The sequence below is a fragment of the Olea europaea genome, chromosome 17, assembly GCF_002742605.1.
Source record: "Olea europaea var. sylvestris chromosome 17, O_europaea_v1, whole genome shotgun sequence".
In the NCBI taxonomy this organism is placed as follows: Eukaryota; Viridiplantae; Streptophyta; class Magnoliopsida; order Lamiales; family Oleaceae; genus Olea; species Olea europaea.
The window spans coordinates 3,564,985-3,584,022 of record NC_036253.1 but is presented as its reverse complement, the minus strand read 5'-3'; the positions used below and the strand labels follow the sequence as shown (position 1 = coordinate 3,584,022).

The 19,038-nt window shown below is 33.4% G+C and overlaps 1 protein-coding gene across 1 annotated transcript; it reads right to left on the bottom strand.

Annotated features, from left to right (window-relative positions):
- Positions 1 to 18,015: 18,015 nt before the first annotated feature.
- LOC111365771 (defensin-like protein 1) lies at positions 18,016 to 18,809 on the bottom strand. Its single transcript, XM_022986300.1, has 2 exons — positions 18,708 to 18,809; positions 18,016 to 18,368 (listed from the first exon to the last, which is right to left on the bottom strand). The coding sequence occupies exons 1-2, from the start codon at positions 18,778 to 18,780 to the stop codon at positions 18,196 to 18,198; spliced, it is 246 nt and encodes an 81-aa protein (XP_022842068.1). The 5' UTR covers positions 18,781 to 18,809; the 3' UTR covers positions 18,016 to 18,195.
- Between the last annotated feature and the right edge of the window lie 229 nt (positions 18,810 to 19,038).

Here is a 19,038-nt window from a genome sequence, read left to right as displayed (position 1 = left end):
ATAATCTGATTTCTCAACATGACGTTGGGGTCATATGGAATCCCTACAGGTTGGTTGACCGGTTGATTTTCTTGAGGCCTGATATTTGGTCCTTGATTAGGAATAAAACTACCATGATTTGGGCCATTGTTACCATTAGCCTGAAAATTTATTCCTTCATTAACACATGGGGTATTCTGCCCGTTATTTAGGACATTATCTCTTACATTTGGATTATCCCCCCAAGTTAGGCGTACCACTACTATTATTCTAATTTGGTATTACACAATCCCCTTGGTTTGAAGTAGAGGGACCGAAATGTGGTTCTACCCCTTGACTTGGATTTAGGACTGAGAGATTATGTCCCACAATTGTCCTAGTTTGAAAATGGTTTGCAAGAGGTATAACTGGTTGACAAATTTGGCCTACTAACTTATTCATTATTTCATTCAAAGTATTCAGTTGTTTGGCCATATTGTCATAATGTGCATTCCCATTCTCAGTAAATATTTCCATATTATGAATATTTCGAAGATTTACCTATTCAACGACATCTTGTGTGAGTTCTCCAAGTAGTGCACGCATAGTTCGAGGACTCAACTCTGTCATTGATTCGTAACGACTGTTACTGCTCTGATTCTATCCATCTGTTCATGGAGAGTTATGCTACTCCTCATATCGCTCGATCACAGACTGGACTCCTCCCTGACTTGCTGCTTCCTTATCGGATCTCTGAGACATATTGTTTCACCTTTTGTATCTTCAACACCAAACACCACTATCCCACTGGGCGTGCCAAATTGTTTCGCGCGCATTAGTCACTAACAATTAAAAAGGGATCAGACGATTGTGTAAGGGACAAACCTCTTGAGACAAAGTCCCAAAAAGGGGTGTTTTTTATTGGCGATGACTTTACAATTGGAAAATAAAAATAGGATGCCTCCAAGGGGTGCAAGTACACGAGTTACTGAAAAAAGAAGTGTTTAAATTTAAACTAAGAAATTTAAAGTTACATATTCTCTGTTTGAGAATGTTTGATTCGGGAGCTTTGCTCTATGTCTTTTCTTTCGTTTATACTTCCTGAATGATCTCTTCGTGATCAACCGCTTAAAAACTGCTTGATAACTCTATAACTGCCCACTTTTCTCGTAGTGGCCAACTTGTCGTGGAACTGTCTTCTCTAACTGCTGTCATTACTTTTGTCGTTCAACCGTCTTCAATTGAATTCCTTGAATCGTGGAACGTGATAGGACTACCCAATAACTGTTTCATTAACTGCACTTTTGGATAACCATAACATCTTATGTTTGCTAAGATGTTGGGCGACTCGAATGTTTGGACTAGAGCAAGGTCACAGCTCTGGGCGACTGCATGATAATTCATTCGCTCAAATCTTGGGCGACTTGCAACCTTGGGTGATGGTATTACTGCGCTCATGGGCTTCCCTATTTGGGCTTTTATGCAGCATTGCCTGATTGGTTCGTTTCTTTGGGCTATTTGATTTTTAGCTATTTGATTTTTAAGGATCTTCCAATTGGGCTTCATTTCTTGGGCTATCCGACTTGGGCTGAACGTTTTGTGTGTCAACAATTTCATGAGAGGTTTGTTATTTTCATTTGGGCAAAAATGCTCGTCAATGAAAATATTTAATGACAAAATTAAAAAATTTGTTCGTGAAGGCAACGTCTTTTTGTTGGTGTTGTCCTAGTTTTGTCGTTAAATCATAATTTTGACTAACCAATATGGTTGTATTGATGTTTTAAAATGAAAAAATATTTCTAGAAAATTTGATTACAACAAAAAGGTTGGTTAACATTTGTTGTGAAATATCATAGAAATAACTATGAGATGCAGCACAAGACAATTTATTTTTATTAATAATGGTCAATTTTATAAGATTTTAAGAGTTAGGGATTATTAATGCTATTTATTTTTAGATAAGGAATTAGGTTTTTATAAGAGGCTGCGGCTCACCATCCTTGGTTTTTATAGATTTTCTCCAATTTTATTATAAACCTAAGTTCAAAAATATCATTTATTTAGCCATCGTGTGTTTGTCTTCAATTCTTACACATCGCTTCATCAAAATAAATACCATTAGTTGTAAAAGAACATTTTATCCATGAAATTGTAAGCTTGTTGTCAATAAGAATTTGTAATTTTCCAATTAAATATTTTTCAAAATAAAGTTCCAAGATAAAAAAGAGTGCACAATACATTATAAAACCATGGAGATACAAATAAATTATTGACGATTTCAAAGGATTCCTTCACACATCAGTAATTTGAAACAAACGTTTTGTTTATTTTGAAGCAATACAAAAGTTGAAGCAGTAACAAGCACAAACACATTGGCGGAAGTGATTTCAATACATGTACAGTTGCTAAACTACTAGCAAATTATTATTCATTTTATTTATAAGTAGACAAAAAGTATACATGACATGAATCTCAACATTTATGGTAGCAAAAGCAAGCGAATCCCCAACCGCTCCTATGGCAAGCTCCACGTTAAGCCCCCTCCCAGTTCCTGCACTAACGGTCACAGTTGCTGTCTTGCTCAGTCTCGAACAGACTTTAGCTTCCACAATCTGCAATCCTGCATATACATATATGTATATATACATAGTGTGTGTGTGTGTGTGAGAGAGAGAGAGAGAGATAAGTTATATTAGTAAAGTTTAACAATACTTCGTTAGATTATATGCTGGCATTATGGTGTGTTTAGGGTCCTTTTGCGAGGATTTTAAAATTCAAAAACTGATTCTGAAGTTGTTTTCAAACATATTTAAGGTCCGTTCAGCATGACTTTTGCTTTTGCTTTCTGTAGAAAAGTTTTTGGAAGAAACTACCTTTTTTTTTTTATTTGGAAACTAAATTGTAAAAAAACTTTTTATTCTAAAAGTACTTTCAGAAGAAATCACATTTGATCAGTTTCATCTAAAAGCTATTTTAAATAGAAGAAACACATTCATAAAATTAGTCAAACATATCTAAAAGCAACTTTTGAATCTCGAAAGCTACTTTTGACTTTTCAAAAGTCATGACAAACAAGCAATTAATGTACTGGGATTAAGGAAATAATGATGTTAAATTCTTGTATTTCCAACATGTCTTTAGCTTAAAAGTACATGCTCCGTATGCATCCTATCTATTGTCATGTGCAATATTGTTGCATACTACGTGCAGAACGTGCATGTCTTCAGCTTGAAAGACATACTCGTAGTGGGCAACAAGCATGTGTTTAGTTGAACAAGACTTTTATTTTGAAATAAAGAAATAAAGGATTTTTTTTTTTTACCATTTGACGATATAAGTATGAAGCAGATGAGAAGAGCCAAAAAATGGTATATGAAACTTGAGATTTAGCCGTTTGTTGCCTTGCATATATGTTGTGAGCTTTTTAGAGCTTGTGAGAAACTGAGTGAACGATGAGACATATATATAGTGGTGTGAGGGCTAATTTGGTCAATAGATATTGACATAATTATATATGCGAGGTAATATGAAAATAATAGATCGTGAATCTTCCCTCTGATGATATTGCAAAAAAATATTTGAATTACTCAATTAAATCAAATTTTTGATTTAATTAAATCATACCAAGTATCAAGGCAACATGAAATAATGACCTGCACATGAGAGCATAATTTTAGGAAGTGTTTTGTATAGTGGTGGGCCTAATTATATGCGGGATAAGGGATCCCTTAAGGCCCGCTTTGGTGAGGGCTCCAAACATTCATTTTCTTTTCTTAACTAAACAAAATGTCTCTTGGTCTCTTCAAATTCCATGTCCAACAACCATCTAACATAATTTTTTTTCAACCCAACAAGAAATAAATTATATCCTTTCGAATTAAAATTTTGAAAATTCAATTTAGCATATTGTTTCTGATCTCACTGTCATTGTTACAGTCTTACAGATTTCTTTCTTTCTATCTTATCTTCAAAATATATACTACAAAGTATATAGACTGTTATTAGATTGTTTTGTTTTAATCTCATAATAATAGTCTTTTTAATAATTATTTGTCCATATTCATACAGATACTTCTTATTTGTAAGTTGATTTCTTATGAATTAATATAAAGGGTAATTAGGACAAAATGTCCCTACATTTCAATGTTATAGTGCAAAATGTCCATATCTTTTATTTTTTTGGCATTTTCACCCTCACCTTCAGGTTTTATTGCCAAAATCATCATTTTCATCAAATTTCTCATGTAAAATGACAAATATACCATCTATTTAAATAAAACAATAAAAAAAGAAAAGAAAAGTTCAAGAATAAATTGTAATCATGCTCCCAAACTTTTTTTAAAAGTGCAAATGTGTCAAAATAAATTATTAAAAGGGTCATCAGCACAAAACATCCATACCTTTCATTATTATTGTGCAAAACATTTTTACCTTTCATTATTATTGTGAAAAACATCATTACCTTTCATTTTTTGACATTTTCACCCTTATTTTATATTTCATTATGAAAATCATTATTTTCTTCTATTTTCTTAATTAAAAGTTGTAAAGTGACAAATACACCCTTCTCTTTAAATAAACAAAGATAAAGAAAAGAAAAATAAAGAACGAATTGCAATTATACTTCCAGATTTTTCAAAAAAATACAAATAAATTTCAAATAAATAATTAAAAAATACGTACTTTTTTGAAAATTTTGAGAATATAGTTGCAACTTGTTCTTTATTTTTCTTTTCTTTTTTTTGAAGAGGAGTGTATATTTACCATTTTACAACTTTTAATTGAGAAGATTGATGAAAATAACGATTTTCACAATGAAATATGAAAGAAGGGTGAAAATGTCAAAAAATGAAAGATAGGGACATTTTGCACAATAATATTAAAAGATAAGAACGTTTTGTGCTAATTATCCTTAATTATTTATTTGCACTTCTTTAAAAAGATTGGGAGTATGATAGCAATTTATTTTTTAACTTTTCTTTTTTTTTTCTTCTTTATTCTAAAGGTTATAATTTTTTATTTTACATAAGAAAATTGGTGAAAATGATTATTTTCGCAATAAAAGGTGAAAGTAAAGGTGAAAATGTAAAAAATGAAAAGTATGGACATTTTACACAATAACATTGAAAGGTAAGGACATTTTGTGCTAATTACTCTTAATATAAAATTAGAAACTCATTTATATTTGATCATCATTTTTATTATTTTCTTATACTATTTCTCATAGTCAATTTTCGCCAATTTTGTATATAAATCACTCAAATGTATCAATTTTGTTTGAAATAGTTGTAGTGGAAAAATGATCAAAGAAACAAATGGACCCCTTTGCCGTTGCATTGTAATTCTATTGGCCAAACTTCAGTTATAACTTGTATTGCATATTGAAATTTAACATTTTGTTATTTTCCTCTTTAATTTTTGGGCCTTTGTTGTTTGTATTAGATTATTCATAATTATATTAAACTCTACGTAAGAAGGCTCAAAACATAGGGTCCCGTATTTGAAGTTGGCATAAGGCCACCAAAATATCGGGGCCGACTATTCAGCATGGATAAGACTAAAGGGATACAATAAAATAAAATAAATTTGCAACAGATTCTGTATCTTAAAATTAGAGAAAAGCTATAAGTAATTTCAAATTGTAATAGAAACACTTGCAAAATTACTTAAATCAAGCATTTGACTTGATCACTCACCAGAATATAAATGAAGCAAGTCGATCGTGGACTTCGAAACTCATTCGGTGACTTGGGAGAGATAGAATTGAAAATTGACTCATTAATCTTTTAGGTATTGAAATATGATATTCGCTTGTCAACTAAAATTTGCCGTAGAGGAATTAATCCATGAAGCTATCTCCAGTTATAGAAAGTTAAGAATCTTCGACAACTAAGCATGAAGTTAACGTCCCATTGAATACAATCAAAACAACTAATTCGACAGAAGATATTTGTAACAGGAGGATCAAAAACTCTATAGTCAACAAAGAGAATCCTCAAGCAAAAGGAAAAGATCCAATTACGAACCTATTTGAGACTGACATGGACTACATGGGATAGCTAGCAATGTAAAGATAAAGAACAAGTCCTCATGCTGCTTTCAATAGATTGAGGTCTGAGGCCTTCTCAATGACAATTACAAGTTACGAATTCAAGCTAGAAGTAATATCGTCCTATCAAAAATAAGATTACACCAGGATGTTTGTGGTTACTGTAAGTATTATGCCCTAGATCCAATCGATTTAGGTTGTAAACGCTTTTAATATGTTTAATATATTTGATTTTGTCGAGATCTATTATTTATTTAAATTAATTTTGTGATAAATAATATTAAATAATAGAATCCGAAGATCCAAGTTTAAGTGATCTGTTAATCACAAGGAGTTGTGATTGTAAGATACAAATTACATATAATTGGATCTTGAATAAACCATGGTCGTAAGTAATAACGAGATACGGATATCATTAATACAGTTAGACCATCACGTGTGACATTTCTTACTTGTGAAGTAAGTAGCTGATCTCACGAGCTAAAGTGTGGTAACACTTAAATGAACACGTGAATGTTTTGTTATAGAACAAAACATTGGAGACCCGCTAAGAGATTCCACATGGATAACTATCTGAGTGTCAGTGGTTAATTTCTAACGTTCGATAATGAAATTGGTCCTACAACTTGAGGTCATCATAGTACCTTATATGAGGACAGTCATATTTTGACGGTGTTGGATGTTGCTCTGCCAAGGACCGCTAATACGACATTCGTTGGGGTATGTCAAGAACCATATGAAGGTTGTGAATGATCAATAGAGGATTCGTCACTCTTAGATAGTAAAAGATTGTGATCTGCATTTCGTTCAATTAAGTCAATAACGAAATCCTTGGTTAAGGTATACATATAAGTCGAAAAGGAGTTTTCGACTCTGAGTTAATAGAAGAATGAAAGATATGATCGATAATCGAGATTGACACACTTTCATATCTCGTAGTTGATCGGATCATATTGACGAAGGGATTGTAATTTCATGGTAAACGAACAGTTTTGATTTTGTCATACCAAGTGACATTTTTCGTCACATGTGTTGTCCTGATACATTGGTAAATGTCAATCTGGGACGATGAGTATGAATCTGTGATAAATTAAAAGAGTGTCTAATTTATCAGTTTTGATTAAATCAAAATAATATTTCACGTCGTTAGGCATCGTGGTCGGGAACCTAATGAGTCGCACACAAAAGAGAATTGATAGGTTGCAAATTCCCAATTGATTAATTCAACAATCGTTGGATAAATTAATTAATTGGATTTGTTATTTATATTCCCGAATTAATTAATTTGATTGATTAACTCACGGACCGGGTTTAATTAAATGGATTAATTAAACAATGGACCGGACCAGACCGAGCCCGTTTGGGTTTATATAAATACATGATTAGGGTTTGAGGTTCATAAGGTTTTCATTATTCTTGTTGGCACAAGAGGAAAACCCTAGCAGTTGCAGTCTATTCTCTGTGTGGATTTCATTGGAGGCTGGACAATTGGACAGCTGTGGGAGGCAGATTCAAGCTGCTGAAAAGAAATAACGCTAAGGAGTTTGCAAATTAAAGAAAAGGTATATTTCTTATCACAATTTTTATCTAAATACAAAGTTGAATCCTGAATGGAAATTGAAATTTGTTAAATTCCGTTGTGTATGTTTAAGTAAATTCCTAACAGTTACATCAATGGAGAATTAGATGATCTAATGAAATATCCGATTCTATAATATGGTTTGATGATGAGATCCTCATAGGCTAGTACAAATAGCGATCATAAGCCTACCCAGTACCTAACTAAAAAGCACGATGACACAAAATATAACTCGAGCAAACAAAAAATTAGGTTCCATTAATGAGTTTGTGATTTTTAGCAAGCTTGTCGTTTTGGAGTTTAAGCTCAGCTCCTCCTAATTCCACCAAAAAAAAAAAAAAGCATTTGACTTAAAATCATACTTGCTAGCAAAAGTGCAAGAGACCTTGACTTGCACATAAGAGCATAATTTATGATATGTTATGTAGTATAAAAAAATTGGGCAGTGCTATTTGCAAAATTTTTAACCGCTTGTTCTATTCTAAAATTATTCAGTGTCATATAGTTCATATTAACCACACAAGTTCTTATTAATTTCAATAATAGATCATTATTTATTAATTTATTTAAAATCAAGGGTCTGACTTAATAAGATCACACAAAATTTGGGGTAGTGCAATAAACAATGTTTTAATTGATTGTTCTATTAGAAAATGGTCCAGCATCATAACTTACATATTAACCACACAAGTACTTATTAATTTTGTTAATAGAACATTATTTGTTATCTACTCTTGTCCTAGCTTGTTGAGAGCTAGATTTGCCTCAATTATTTGTCTCTTTCGTTTAGCTTTTCTCAAATTAGCTTCGAACATTTAAGGAGTTTGTTGAGCTTCTTGTAGATCAATGTCACCGGCTTTTTCACATCATTTGCTAAAATAATGATCTCATCATTGCCTATTCTAGGAAAACCACCCATTAGAGCCACCGTTAATCATTGGTCGTTAAATATATTCTCAATCCCTATTTCTACAGTATTTAAATTCAAGGTGTTGACTTAATCAAATCACACAAAATTATTGGTTGCACATAAAATTACATTATAGGTTTTGTTTGATATGCAGTAAACTTCAAAATTGATTTAAAAGTAAAATAATCAATACTTTAATCTGTCTTTCATTAATGAAATCGTCTAGTCTACTGTCCACCGTAATTAGAGAACTCATAGGTAATTCCAACAACGGGTCATTATTGCCTAATCACGTGGATTCTTGATACAATATTTATACAGATTTGTATAGTATTCTCCGGCTTAAGTTGTCGTTAAGTCATTAATCATCCAACGGCTGCTATTGTAGGATCATGATGTGGGCACCGAAAGAAATTTTGTTGAAGGCGTGCAGGTTGTTGGGTTTTTGATACCCAATAAATCCCGGGCTATGATGTTAACGTGGGTTAATATTATTTCATAGGCATAAGCTGATAAATGAGAGCTACACCCGCCCCAATTGTATTCCCTCTTGGATGGCTTGAATCTTGACCCATTTACCTCTTTAATAGTCCAACTTGAAGCCTAACCCTAGAGTATATATATGGTTATAACTCTAGCCACTTTCTAGTGATGTTTTGTGTGGTTTTGAGAGAAAAATTAAGGAATCCCGACTACCCCCTTTGTGTGTAAAAAAAAAGGGGACTAGAAGTGTCCAAAACGCTTGTTTAACATGTGCAATTGGTGGTTCCTTCATAGTATACCCTGGTTCCTTCATAGTATACCCTTGTGATGTTTTCTCCTAACCTTTGTGGCCACAAATAATCATTTTTTCTTGTCCTACGTGGGTAAAATTGAATAGCAATTGAGGTGAATTAATTTGTTGTGGTTTGGAGTTGATTGGATTGATTGTTGGTTGAGAAAGGTACGTTGGACCAAACCTGGAAATCACCAATTTGAAGATCTTTCAAGAGAGCTTTTGCAACATTTGGTATCAAAGCTTCAAGGTGGTGGTTTTGGCTCTTGAAAAACCGTCCAGAAATCGGTAGAATCGAACCAGAAATCAGATCGAAAAAACTGTCGAAATCAGTCTCTATTTTTTACATTTTTTGATCAATCCAGAAGGAGTTTTGGGAAATGAAGACCACTGGCATGATGAGCAGGTGGAGGAGAACCCTACAGGGCAGTGCGTAAAGCCCACGCGCAGAGAGATTGAGGGCACTTGCGGGCGCATGGAGCGTTGTTTGACAACAGTCTCTTTAGGAAGTTGGTTACTAATATTATTTCTGATATTTTTTTTGTTGAAAGTTTTTTGTTTCAGGGCCTGCAGAAGAGTCTGGATAGCGTTGTTCTTCAAGCATTCGGGACTCGACTGTGAATTTTTGGTTCCTACAGTTTCCAGAGACTTTAGAATGAATAATGATGGTCCTAAAGTGATAAATTCACAACTCTCGTAATTTACGGATTTAGATAGGTCCACTCTGGTATATTGGTTTAACGTAGTTTAAATTTCAGCATTAGCATATCATAGTGTGGGGTGATCGTTCGGATTGGGAGTTGTCATTGCTTGGCAACCATTGCTTGTGGTAGAAAATTTAGGAATTATTTGCTCTATTTTGAAGTGTTGAACTTTGATTGCAAGTTGGTAGTTGATTTTGTGCTTATCTGTCATATAGTCACTGTGTGAGACTTGTTGCATGAAAATTTTAAAATTTTTGTTTATATATCTTTGCATTAATTATCCCATTAGAACACCTGGATTTTACTCGTTCAAACATTCTCTTAATCAAGATCGTAAATCTTACGAAACCCTGGGAATCTAGAACGGTGTATATTGCGACCTTAGGATTACTTTGTGTGACCTATCTGTGTTTTAGTTGTTCTATTTTTCTTAAAATGTCTTCACATTTTGAAGTTGGATTTTTTAATGGAAAAGGGGATTTTTCTATTTGGCAACAAAAGATGAAGAGTATTTTGGTCCAACAAAAAGTTTCAAAAGTCATAGATGGAAAATTTTCTGAAAATTTAACAGAAGCACAAAAAGATGAGTATGATGAACTTGCATATACTTTAATTATTTTACACCCGTCTGATACTGTTTTGAAAAAAGTAGGAAAACTGGATTCTACAAAACAATTTTGGGAAAAGTTGGAGGACTTATATTTGCTTAAGTCTACTCCTAATAAACTGTACTTGCTTGAACGATTTTTTAGCTTTAAAATGAATTATTCAAAGGATCTTGATGACAATCTGGATGTCTTTAACAAGTTAGTTCAAGACATCGTTAATTGTGATGAAAAGGTATCTGAAACGTATAAGGCTATTATCTTGTTTAATTCTATGCCTGATTCATTTAGGGAAGTTAAGAATGCAATTAAATATGGTAGAGACACCTTAACACCCGAGATTGTCATAGACTCGCTTAGGATTAAGGAGATGGAGATTAAGCTGAAAAAGAGGATAAGAGAAGTGGCGAGTTACATATGATGAGGAGTGGGATGAAATTTAAGCAAATGAATTTGAGTAGAACTCGAGACAGTAGTGATTCAAGTAGTGACTTGAGTGATGAGGGTAGTAAGAAAAAGGGCAAGAGACGGGACAAGTCTAGTTGTACAAAGTGTTATAGTTGTGGTAAGCCTGGATACTTTATTAGGGATTGTCCCAAGAAGAAAGATAAGTTGAAGGAAAAGATGAGAGGTGAGACGAATTTGGTTGAGGGGTCGAGTTATGACCATAGCAAGGTTTATTAAGTGTAAACCTAGTTACTGCATATGCATCTGTGTGTGATCATTTCTACATGTGTGTGATTGTCTGAATTCTGTTGCATAATTATCTACTACATTTCAATGTGTTTGATATGTGCATTTGCATGAATTTGAGACAATAGGATTACTTGATGTAATTGTTTACATGCATAGTAGGTTAGGATGCATTAGCAGTGTATTAGATGTCTTTTAGTAAGGTGGAGTGTAGATGTCTAGGGGTACATTGTGGTTTGTGCCGGGAATGTGGAGTGTGATATTTGGATCACGAGTAAAGATGTGATCAAATGTCTAGAATTCTTTATATGTAAAGAGACCCTGATTAGGTGGAGTGTGAGAGAGGTACTTCTATCACTTCGGTTAGGTGGAGACCCATCATCCACGTAGGTTGGAAGAAGTGATGTAGAGATAGAGGATTATCCCATGGACTTAGGATCTATTGTTACTTGCTAGTTAGACATGGGTTGGGTGATCAGTCTATTGAGCATTTTGGGCTATGAGAGGATATATGTGTTCTCGAGTTGTAAGCAACACAAAATGGGATAGGATAAGTGTGTGAGATCTTTTCGTAGGTTCATTTATACATGTATTGCATATGTGGTTGACCGTGGTTTGATTGACTTGGTGTTAATCTATGGTTCTATGTGAATGTGTTTCTGAAAAGATCTATGTATGTTATCCTATAGTATATCGTCATCGCACTTGTACTTGCTCTTGATTGTTTACTATTAAATATTTGCTTCTACTTGAGTGTTTTTGACCTTAGCTTCGGTGAGTACATGAAGCAGGTATGATATGTATTTCAGGTTGAAAACACGAGGTAAGGTCTGTGATCCAATTTTATTGGCTACCTTGATTATGCAAGTGCTAACTGTGTGTTTTTGATTGCTTGCAAATTTATTGGGCATCAAGATGAAGATTTGTTGGTTTTTTGATACCCAAGAAATTTCGGGTTATGATGTTAACTTGGGTTAATATTATTTTATAGGCATAGGCCGATGAATAAAATAAGTCAAACAACCAAGTCCATGAGTTACACCCGACCTAATTGTATTTCCTCTTGGATGAGTTGAATCTTGGTCCGTTGACCTCTTTAATGGTCCAACTTAAAGCCTAACTCTAAAGTATATATATGGTTATAACCCTAGCCACTTTCTAGTGATGTTTTGTGTGGTTTTGAGAGAAAAATTAAGGAATCCCGGCTGTCCCCTTTGTGTGTAAAAAAATGGCCTCTAGAAGTGTCCAAAACGCTTGTTTAATGTGTGCAATTGGTGGTTCCTTCATAGTATACCTTTGTGGTGTCTTCTCCTAGTCTTTGTAGCTACAAATCATCATCTTTTCTTGTCCTATGGGTAATATTGAATAGCATCCGAGGTTAATTAATTGGTTGTGGTTTGGAGCCAATTGGATTGGTTATTGGTTGATAAAGGTACGTTGGATTGAGCCCGAAAATCACCGATTTGTGGATCTTTCAAGAGAGCTTTCGCAACACAAGTGTTAAACAATAGACAACATTATAAAGAAATAGAAGATGAAGCTAGCATTGATATTATACAAAGACTAGAACGAACATTTAAAGGAGTTAAATGGTCTTCTCCACACGTCTCATTTAAACCTATAACCTAATTACATGTATGTACATTCGGCTCCGGCACTTGAGACAGGCAAGACGATGATCCTGTCAAATTACTAAGAGCTCAAAGTTATCCCCTATAGATACCCCTATTGGTTTACATACCATGACCTCGTGTAACCAATCTACAGGTCCTAAATAAACAAAAAACTAGGAAGCTGACCCTTTGAGAGTATCAAAGAGCTCTGAACATGTCGAGTAATCCATAACTTTGAAATACGTCTCAACGGAAATGTCAAATTGAGCCCTTCCAAAAGTACATTACAATACTCTACCGAAGTCTTAACACACTCAACAAACTCCTCAAAATGTAGGGAGTAACATTGAGATAAAACAGACTTTTAAGCTCCAATAATTGTAGAATGAATCTCGTCAACTTCAAAATAATATGATATAAAACCACGCAATAGGTCAAATTATTAGATCTTCAAGTGAACTTCAAAGCCAAAATACACTGCTAATTATTTAATTGTCAAATTAAAATATCATAAATTATGGCTATGCACCACACTAACTCATACTTAACCCGACAAAAAGCAATTTTGCTTGTTCAGATCGCAATATTTTGATTGGAGTGGAAGGATCAAGTCTCAATCACGATTTATTTTATTTAGGAGTTCAAGAGCTTCATGTTTTTTGTGTGACTCTTCATTTTATCCAAGGTGTCACGTGTCATGTCAAGGGTGCTAAAAAAATACCTATAATTGGTATACTCGGATTTCTTGGGAAAAAAAAATATAGTAACATCCGAGGTCGTGTTACTGACTATGAACATCTCAGATGTGTAATATAGGGTTAATTTATCAAGAGAATTTTCATTGGAATGCTTAATAAATAAATTTTGACAAAAGTCCAGATTAAATATTTATGTTGATGTAAAAACATTTTGGCTCAAGAGACTTTCAAGTTTCAAGTTTCTTAAATTAAAATGTGATTCATTATTAGTGTGCATCTAGATGGGTGATGATAATTGACGATGAAGCATCATTCTTTCTTGAATGTCAAAAAGTTTCCCCTAAACCTAATAAGGGCCAAGTAACTTGTCTTTCCTAAAAAGTATATTTTGTTAATTATTGTTGAAAAAACTTGAAGATAGTCTTGGAATAATGAAGAAACAAATCACCAACTGGATATAAACTCTACTGCATTTAAAAAAATGGAGACAATCATTGAATAACGTTCAAAATTGGAAAATGAATTTATACATTCGGGGTTAGGGTTCCATTTTAAGAAGTTAACCTTATAAAGGGAAATATGATAAGTCCTTATATATTGATTATTTATTTTATGTTTATTCAATGGGTAACATGACATGATAAAATGGTGGCCTATTTAAAAAGATCAATCTTGTATTTTGTGCACTTATTTGAGTCTTAATCTAAGTAAATTGTTTGTTATTGCTTAATTGTTAAGATGAATAGCTCAAAATCTTATATTTTAATTATTTATTTTATAGGATGACTCTCAACACTTTCTTTGCAGAACATATTTTGAAGGTCAAACTTGAAGAAATTCAACAAGGTTCGTGCCCGGCCCGCTGATTTAGCCGAAAGTTATGCTAATCTTAGAGCATATTCTATATATTAGGGAATAATATCTGAAGCAGAAGATTGAATTGCCATTTCAAATATACATGAAGTCAATGGTCAGCAAAATAAAATGTGTTCCAATTTTCAAAATAAAAAATCAGGACAAGGCTCTCAGGAAATGAACAAGAGAGATTACATCTTATGTGGATTCAAATATAGATTGTAATGATATGAATAATATTACAGAATTTTTGGTGATTCACCATGCAGATTTTGCTCATATGTTGCTTGGTTCATACTTCGAAGAATTTCTTTAATCCATTTTCGTCGGCTTTCCTCAACCTTTCATGTTAGTTTTACGTAAATTAGTTGCTAACTCCAAAGTTTTGTAAAATTGTTATATTTCCATGAATAACTTTCGGAAGCTATGTGTTCAAAAATTTAAAATGAGCTGTGTAACACTTTGACGCATGTGTTAGAAAGTATTTATAAATTATTTAAATTATAAATAAATAGAAGTGAATAGTGAATTAATAAATAAATAGTACATACGAGTCCATCGATATGTATGGATATAAATGTCTTATTATGAATTATCAAATTAAAAAGTAATCGTTTGAATTTATTGGTCTCTTTTCTCCAAATCCATTATTCCTTCTCACACAAGTTTTCATTCTCTGGCCTAATCTAGTCTCCAATTCATTTGACCCATTTTACTTTCCATTTTCAGCCCCTTTAGCCTTCTTTCTCAATAATACACTAACTATACGCATTACTACATGCATTGTACAAACAAATGCTTAGAATCCAATTTTCCCTTTCTATGGACTCAACTCATTAGGTTATAATTGTTGACACATAAAAATTCAGCCCAAATCGAACGGTCCAAGGAGTGAATCCCAATTGGAGAATCCCCAAATCAGATAGCCCAAAGAATGAAGCCCAATCAAACAAATCAAGATGAAGGCCCAAATAGGGAGGCCCGAGAACGCGGTAACGCCATCGCCCAAGTTTGCAAGTCGCCCAGAATCTAAGCAAATGGAGTGTCATACAGTCGCCCAGAGCTATTACTTTATTCTCGCCCAAACCTTCAAATCGTCCAAATGTCTTAACAAACATAAAGCGTTGTGGTTATCAAGAAGTGCAGTTATCAACGCAGTTATGGACGATCAAGCAGTTTTTAGACGGTTGATCACAAAGAGATCGTCCATGAAGTATAAAAGGGAGAAAAGACATAGAGCAAAGGACCGAATCAAAAACTCTCGAACAGAGAACATGTAATTTTAATTTCCTTAACTTAGACTTAAACACTTTTTTCAGTAACTTGTGTGCTTGCGCCCCTTGGAGGCACTTTGTTTTTAATTTCCAATTGTAAAGTCATCGCCAATAAAAGAACACCCCTTTTTGGGACTTTGTCTCAAGAGGTTTGTCTCTTACACAATCGTCTGATCCCTTTTAATTGTTAGCGACTAACCCGCGCGAAACAATAATAAACATTTTATCAAGGATTAAATTCAAAAACATTCTATTCAACTCATTTTTTATTTTTCTCATTTGCAATAACCTCAAATACTTGAAATTAAGAAAAGAATATAACCTAAACATACCTATACTCACAGCATGACAGTGAAAATCTAAAACACGAGCTAATAGATGTTAAACCCTAGCCAAATGCTTGCAAGAAATATCAAGAATCTAACCAATAAGTCCACAATAGCTTAATAATAATCCACAGAGCTCGACAGTTCCTCGTTTTTCTTTTCTTTTTTTCCCCTTTTCTTTTGGCTCAATTTCTACCTCCCTCCAACCCTCTCAGACCCAATTCCCATTTTGAGAATGATTTACTGTCCTTGTTTAACTCCATTCTAAAACTCATTTTTCTCCCAACTTAATAAAGGAAGATTCACAAGGAAGATAACCGCATCCCAAATGTCTGATCCAAGTGTATATAAGCTAATGATCGCATCCGGATTTACCTGGATGGCAAACTAGGGGAGAAGACTGTCACTTCTCAAGATTAATCAGGTGAAGCTCGGACACCTGAGTCATCAAAAAATAAAACAAAATAAAATAATTTTACACATAGAACAATAACTTTTCCCTATTTTTTAAACATACATTCTCAAAAAACTTAGGGGGTGTTCTCTTTGTGTTTCAGTTTTGTGTTTTGAGTTTTGAATTCATTTTGAGTTTTGTATTTTGAGTTTTTGTTTTGAAATTGTTGAAAATGCGTTCTTTTTGTTAGTTTCTCAAAACAAAAAAAAATAAATTTTTTTTTTAAATTTTGAGAATCACCACAACACCACCTCAAAACACCAAAAGGAGGCTCACAGGGAGGAGAATCGTATCTTGAATATTCGGCCTAAGTGTGTATAAGCTGTGATTGCATCTAGATTTACCCAGGTGGTGAACCAAGAGGGAAAACTACTACTCTTCAGGATTAGTCGGGCGAAATTCGGACACCCGAGTCATTATAGAATAAGAAATATATAAAATAATTTTAAACGTGGACTAATAACTTTTTCCTACTTCTTAACCATACATTCTACAAAAGAATTAATTGTACAAAATTTATTCTCAAAAAATCTCTATCAAACAAGTGCATAATATACATTAAAACTCCTGCTTGGGCCCTCCACTTTGCCGAAATTTCAATTTAAATCCTTAAATTTTTTTTTACATACATCTTAGCCTCTTTGTTTTATATAAATTGGCCCTTAACAAATTCTACTGGCTTAGAATAGTCCCTGTGAAACCACTTGAACCAAAATTTTCTTGACTTGACTGGATAATTTTGACTTTAATAACTATAAAGTAGGTTATAATAGAAAGAGTCAAAAGATTATTACACAACGCATCTCTCCTTGAGGACTAGCTAGAACAGAAAATTCTAAACCAATTAAAAAAGATAAGGAATAAGAAGGATCTACAAAAACCAACGTAAATTTCATCTCGATTGTCAAAATTTCGAGAGCAGGTACAATCCAAAAGCATTTTTTGGTTCTACAAGCCAACAGTGTCAATACTTTTTTGTACAAATTTTGTCATTTAGGGTTTTGTTTTAGCTTTTTTTCTATTTTTAGCTAGTTTAAAGTATTTTCATCATTTAAGTAGTTTGTAAATTGCACATTCGTTTTAGTGGACTCTAATAATTCTCATGTACATTCAAGCAAACACCCATTTGTATATTATGAAGTGCTGGTGTTGGGGGAGGTGAAGATGGAAAATGATAGGCTGATGAGATTTATAATTGGCAGTGATTCAGAGGTTACAAAATGGATTTTTTCTTGCCTGATTTGGTTTCTTGATGTTGCGTCACCTGATAAGGTGTTGAGTGAAAAACCTAGGCATTTGGTGGACATGAATGTGAAGTTGAGCAATAGGGTTCCTTCTCGGGTGAACATTTGGCATAAAGTGTGAATTAGTATACACAAGAAGACTAAATGTTTATGGAGTTTCTGATCTCGAAGTTTCATTTTAAAAAGTCAATAGTGTTAAAGAAGAGTAGCCTTTCGATTTTAAGGTTAAGAGGTCTCTAACAAGAAGAGATACATAAATATTGTAATTTGACAGCTTATTTAGATAGATAAAGAAAACAAATTCATTTTATTGTGAAGCAATACAAGAGTTGAAGCAATAACAAACACAAACAACATTGGTACAAGTTATTCCAATACATATATGGTTGCAAACCTAATAGCAACCTTTTATTTATGATATTATCAAGCAAGCAAGTTGAGATTATTTAACTATAATCTCAGCATTGACGGTAGCAAAAGCAGGCGAATCCCCAGCCCCTCCTATGGCAAGCTCCATGTTGAGCCTTCTCCCAATTCCTGCACTGCCGATCACAATTGCCGGTATTCAGACATATCCCCGACCACGTCCTGCTCAACCTCGAACAGACTTTAGCTTCCACAATCTGCACCTCTGCATATACATATATGTATATATACAGAGAGAGAGAGAGAGAGAGAAGCTGCATTAGCCAAGTTTACCAACATTTGCATGCGTGCTTAATTTATGTCATCAACTTTTACTGAATAAGATTGCACAGTATGATAAATAAATTTTGATGTATTTTCTTAGTTGAACTGCTATCAAATCCTTAACACCAATTAGAATCGATTAGAAATTAGTTTCAAACAATAATTAAGGAAGCTTCATCGTGAAATTTTTCTACAAGAAGCAGTCTCGACCGAAAGTTGGAAAAGACATTTATTTTGAAAAAAAAAAATGAAAAAAAAAAAAGAACTAAGGACTTCTTACCGTTGGATGCTATAAGAAGGAAGCAGATGAGAAGGGCAGAGAAAATGACTTGGGAAAGTTGGGATTTTGCCATTTGCTACTATATATGTGTATGTTGTGAGATTTAACGTGCTTGTGAGGAATAGAGAGTGACAACGGAGATATATATAGTAGTCTTGGGTCTTATTTGTTTATTTGAGTAATTGTTGAAGTCTCATTAAAGAATTATAAATTTACATAACTAATTATACTAGGTAACATGACGAGGATTTGATAGTGGAACTTCCAACTCCAAAGATAATGTAAAAAAATATAATTTATGTAATTGAATAGAGTGTTTGACTTAATGAAA

Excerpts from the sequence above, each read along its gene's own strand:
- LOC111365771 (XM_022986300.1), bottom strand. The coding sequence starts at position 18,780 with ATGGCAAAATCCCAACTTTCCCAAGTCATTTTCTCTGCCCTTCTCATC. Across the intron at positions 18,369-18,707 it reads CCTTCTTATAGCATCCAACG|AGGTGCAGATTGTGGAAGCT; the intron begins GTAAGAAGTCCT and ends ATGTATATGCAG.